This window comes from Podarcis filfolensis (genome assembly GCF_964270895.1).
Source record: "Podarcis filfolensis genome assembly, chromosome: 1".
Lineage (NCBI taxonomy): Eukaryota > Metazoa > Chordata > Lepidosauria > Squamata > Lacertidae > Podarcis > Podarcis filfolensis.
Genome location: NC_139604.1, coordinates 55,660,983 through 55,666,254, shown reverse-complemented (window position 1 = coordinate 55,666,254; position 5,272 = coordinate 55,660,983). Strand labels below are relative to the sequence as shown.

General features: G+C 38.9%; 1 protein-coding gene across 1 annotated transcript; it reads right to left on the bottom strand.

Annotated features, from left to right (window-relative positions):
• Positions 1-2,232: 2,232 nt before the first annotated feature.
• LOC310744845 (olfactory receptor 10V1-like) lies at positions 2,233-3,174 on the bottom strand (the record flags this gene model as incomplete). The annotated part of the gene is made up of 1 exon (XM_083576618.1): positions 2,233-3,174. One exon carries the CDS (start codon positions 3,172-3,174, stop codon positions 2,233-2,235), a length of 942 nt encoding a protein of 313 aa, XP_083432744.1.
• Between the last annotated feature and the right edge of the window lie 2,098 nt (positions 3,175-5,272).

Sequence of the window (5,272 nt, the reverse complement as noted above, 5' to 3'; positions counted from 1 at the left end):
GAATAGTGGCAAAGTTCACAAGCAGGGAAGGAAGGGCTAAGAGAGCAGCACTTTGGCTCATCCATTTGTTTCCTGGTTCTGAAGCTCTTCCTTCAGAAAGCATGCCAAGACTCTTAAGGGAGCAAGAGTGAGGAGGGAAACTTTCTTTCCTGAAGTGCAGGCATTAGGCTTTATATGAGAGAGTGAACTCTCTTGTGGCTGCTCTTACAAAGGAACAGAAGGAAGTGTGAAGTATGTGGAGACAAAAAAGACTCTAACTATTGGTATACTCACATGACTTCTCTGAGTGGCAAAAAGTTCTGGGAGGTGCAGTGTTCACCTGGGTTTAGATGTGTTTGGTAATAATTCACAGGAGAATTATGGTGCTTCATGACATTTCAGTTTATTTAATATATACATACATACATACATACATACATACAGAATCTTAGACTAGAGGCGGATTATTGTTTATTCACACACACACACACATACACACACACACACACAAATACAGAAATAAGTAAATACAGAATAAGTAAATAAAATAAAATAAGTTAATACCAAAAATAATTACATATATGATACATTTTACAATAAAGCAAAAAGGTTGCAAGGATTCATATTATGCTGGAATTTATTGTTCCATAATGAAAAAGAGACTACCCTTCTACAAATCTATGTGATAGTTTGTTATTTGTTACTCTGAAACATATCAATTTAATCATTGTTTACATCCCAGATTTTCTCAAACCAGTGAGAGACTAAATGAGCTGTGGTCCGCCCCCCGCCCAGCAATACATATTTTTGCGGCCGAATAGTTTGGTGCCACTTCTAAATCTTCCTCCAGAACTATGTTTTGTCAAATATCCTAGTAAGAGGCATTTGAGATTATGTGATGTTGAATTTCCAATCAATTATTAAATTCCATAATTGCCTGCCCCCTTAAACTGAATTATTGGACAGTCTGCTTGGAGGCAATTACATCTTTAGAACTTTTTGGTGCTTTTGAATAAATCTGATTAAATGTGTGTGGATCCCCACGCATGCAGTATTAGTACAGTTTTGTAAGAAAATGTATAAGTATCTCTCTCACCATTTTGCATAAGGTGTGGGGTTCATTAAATGATATGGGCATCTTGGCAGACACAGCCTCAGCTTCCACAGCCGCCGCCTGTCATGACCCACCACGGACAGGATTGGCAGAAACTGCAGCAGAGACATTCTATGCTTAAGATAACATTCTATTCTCTTGTTAATTGTACTGGTTTAAGCTGTTTATATTTGACTTCCTTTAGTAACATTTAATTTTGAAATGGGCATTTTAGGGCATTTTTTGTAAACTTTGCTGCATTAGACATTCATTCTGACCTCCTTCGTAATGTTTTATTTTGAAATCTTTAAGATAATGTCTTAGTTTCCTGTTAATTATGTTGCTTTCAATGTATATTTTATACGTGGCTTTCATTGGTAATCTTTTATACTGGATTGGTTCTGTCTGATATTTTAATGTGTTGTAAACCGCTTTGAGATTATTTGCTTGAAAATATAAAGCAATATAGAAATGAAAGGAATGATGATGATGATGACGACCGTAGAATTGCATGGAGTTCCTCTCCCTTGTCACAAACTTGCGTGACACGCCCTACCTATAGGTATTACCATGGGCAGTGGGTTGTTTTCTGGGAGGACACAGTGGTCCTCATACCAGTAAACATTTTGTGAATCTAAGTTTGGCCTCATTGAAGGGCAGTATTTCAATATGAGTAGGAAAATGAGAGTACCCCTAAACATTTTTTTTAGAAAAAAAAGCACTGACCATGGGGCCAGACGCTGCATGGGGGTTGCCATTGCCGGATTTATGTATAAGCTAAACAAGGTATAGCTTAGGGCACCACTCTTTTGGGGGCCTGCCCAAAAAATTAAAGGAAAAAACAACTGGATGTACATTTCCAAAATATAAGATAAAAAACAAAGGAAAAAAAACCTACATACAGCAACAATGTTTTGTTTTGTGTTGTGTTATGTTGTGTAGGTCCATAAATTACCATTTAGCATATATTCAGCACAAAAAACAGCAACAATTTGTTGTTGACAAAGGACAGCTGGACATACAAAAGGCCCCATTAACTTCAGTAGCTATGGGGCCTCATCAAACCTAAATCTGGCCCTGGGGGTTGTACATTACCTACCTCTGCTATCAGCCTGTTGCTATCATCCCCATGGTCTAACTTTAAAGAAGACTGCTAGCTGTCAAACTCTTTTGGGGGAAAACACTCTTCTTCGAAAGGCTCTCCTCAGTGCCTCTTTCAGTTCCTTGTTTCTCATGCTATAGATCAGAGGGTTCAGTAGGGGAGTGACAAAGGTGTAGACCACAGACACCACTCGACCCTCCTGTGGTGAGTAGCTAGAGTTGGGCCGTAAGTATATGAAACTGCAACAGCCGTACTGTAAGAGGACAACCATCAAGTGGGAGGAGCACGTGGAGAAAGCTTTTTGCTGGCCTTCAGCAGAACAGATTTGCAAAATGGCCACCGCAATGAAGATATATGAGATACAGATTAGAAGGAGGGGTATGGTGAGGACTACAACACTAACTATGAAGAGAACAGCTTGGTGAATGTGGGTGTCACTACAGGCCAACTGCAGAATGACTGGGATATCACAAAAGAAGTGATTGATTTCATTTTGGCCACAGAATGGCAAGCGAAAAATAAGGATTGTCAGCTGTAGAGACAACAGAAATCCCAGCAGCCAGGATGCCGCTACGAGGGAAGTACATACTGTTTTGTTCATGATGAGCATGTAGCGCAGCGGATGACAAATTGCCACATATCTATCGTATGCCATGATGGCCAGTAGGACACAGTCAGCTCCTCCCAGGAAGACAAAGAAGAACATTTGGGTTCCACAGCCACTTAAGGAAATGGTGGCACTTTTCCTGGACAGAAGGTTGGCCAAAGCCAATGGAGCAATGGCAGAAGAGTAGCAGATCTCCAGAGCTGCCAGGTTGCCCAAGAAAAAATACATGGGGTTATGGAGAGAGTGGTCGACATGGACAATAAGCACGACAGCAGCGTTCCCACAGAGGCTGAGGACGTAGAGAAGCAGAAAGAGAAGGAAAATGACCAGCTGTGTCTCAAGCAAGGTTGAGAAGGGACGGAAATAGAATTCAGTATGGTTTTCATGTCCCATGAAGATGGTAAAGAGGACCTAAAGGGAAAATAAAGATCTGAGTCAATGAGTTACCTTGGCTCAGCAGTGAGGATACGCTCATACTGCAACCTGGCTTCCTAAAATAAAGTGTCTGCACCAACTCTTTTCTGTTCTTAGTAAAAGGCTATATAGAGCATTCAGATGGGGAGCATTCCTTCAGCAATCTATTTTATTTTTCCTCAGAGGACTGGACTTCTTGTACTGGTACAATTCATATATTAAATTTGCTTCTCTTTTTGGAGACATTATTCAAATATAAGTATGCTTGGTTAATGTTTTGCACATTATTGTCCAAAAGAGTCAATGGCTCTTGTCAATGAAATGTCAAAATAGTATTTTACTTAAGTGTGCATATCATGGCTGATTTCAAAATACAAATTCAAGTTGGACCAAAACAGAAGATATGTGAAATAATGACTGGAAGACAGTGACATGAGCTACTTACACTTGTATGGTTCTTGGCATCAGCCAATCAATTTTTTGCCATTGTAAGTTAGAAGGGGAACTGTAATTGACTTTACATGCTATCTGGAGTATTGTGCTTCTTCTGTGTGTGCTTCTTGCTATGCTTCATCCACAGCACTGAAAGCAACATGCCATGTGACAAACTGGATTCTTTTTAATTGTTTCCACTTGTGAAATTTACACTTTCCATTGGAAGCTATGCTCCATCAGTAGATGTGGGTGTTAGTACTCCAAGCTAAATTTAAGGAGTTGAATTTAACCCTGTATCTTTTTATTCTTCTCTGAGGAGTACAGTGCAATTATTTATCCCACTATAACTATACAAACATACAAAGATAACCATTCAGGTTCGTAGCATTCATGCTAGGATGAAAAGTTTAGGCAAAATGCCCAGTTAGTGGATAAAGGCAGATAAGCACTTTACATGTAGCCCAATTGACCGAGTTCAATGGGAAATGTGTACTGGGTTGGAACCTTGGCTCAAGTAGTTTTGAGGCACATTAGATGTGACAGCAAAGCACCAATGTACTCTAAGAAAATATCTTCAGACTATTCTGTTCATGGCATCTAGTGCTCATCTAAGCTGGAATGGGGAGTTTTCTGGCTCTGATAATGTGGCTGTTCCAATGGAGTATGCACCTGAATGTAGGGGAAGTAGATCATACTTTAAAAAATAAAATAAAGAAGCCAAACCTATTCAGAAAACCACAGGATGTGAAATCCACATGAATTCATTTGTCAAGTTTAGGATATGTTAAGGATCTTATTCAATCAAAACATTGAAAGTCAATGAAAAGGAACAGATGGGTGAAAGCACCTGCTCCATTTAATATGTTTATGACTGATAGATGATAGATAGATAGATAGATGATAGATATATAGATGATAGATAGATTGATTGAATCCTTATTTGAATCAGCCACCAGCCATAGCAATAAAACAAACAAAATGTTGTATACAGAGGATACAGGTAAAAAGTCAATTATATAAAATACATTTTGAGGTTTGGATCAATAGTCAAATACCGGATCTTATTCTAATTGCCCCAGCTAAAAACCTTGCAACCTTTGCTGTCATCTACTCATCTTGATCTGCCAAAAAAAAGGACACTGTAACAGTGGTTGGACAACCCAGAATGTACAATAATAGAGGGGTGATAACCTCATTCCTCAAATCTTTATAAAGTGTGCAAGCCAGAAGGACATGGACCACCAATTCAGTACTGCCATCTGAATGAGTTGATGGTTAATGATGGTTCACAAGGAAAAGAAATTTAGAAAACAAATTGCAGTTAGCTGAAGAATGAACAAGTATCTGCTTTTCCATTTATTCAGAACAACCTCAACAGTATTTTGGCTATGATCTGGAAAAATCTGAAGCTTCTTCTCCCTTTTCTTTTTCACTGCACATAGTCTGGTTTTGTACACACCATACATTTCAACCACATTCCCCATGTCCCAGAAAAAAGAATCCTTGGAACTGTACATTTTACCCATCACACAGGTACAATTCCCAGCACCCTTAAACTGCAGTTCTAAGATGGTGGGGAACATGCTATAAATGCCCTTTACATGTATGATGTCTATGCAACCTATGCATTTTGATTCTAGAG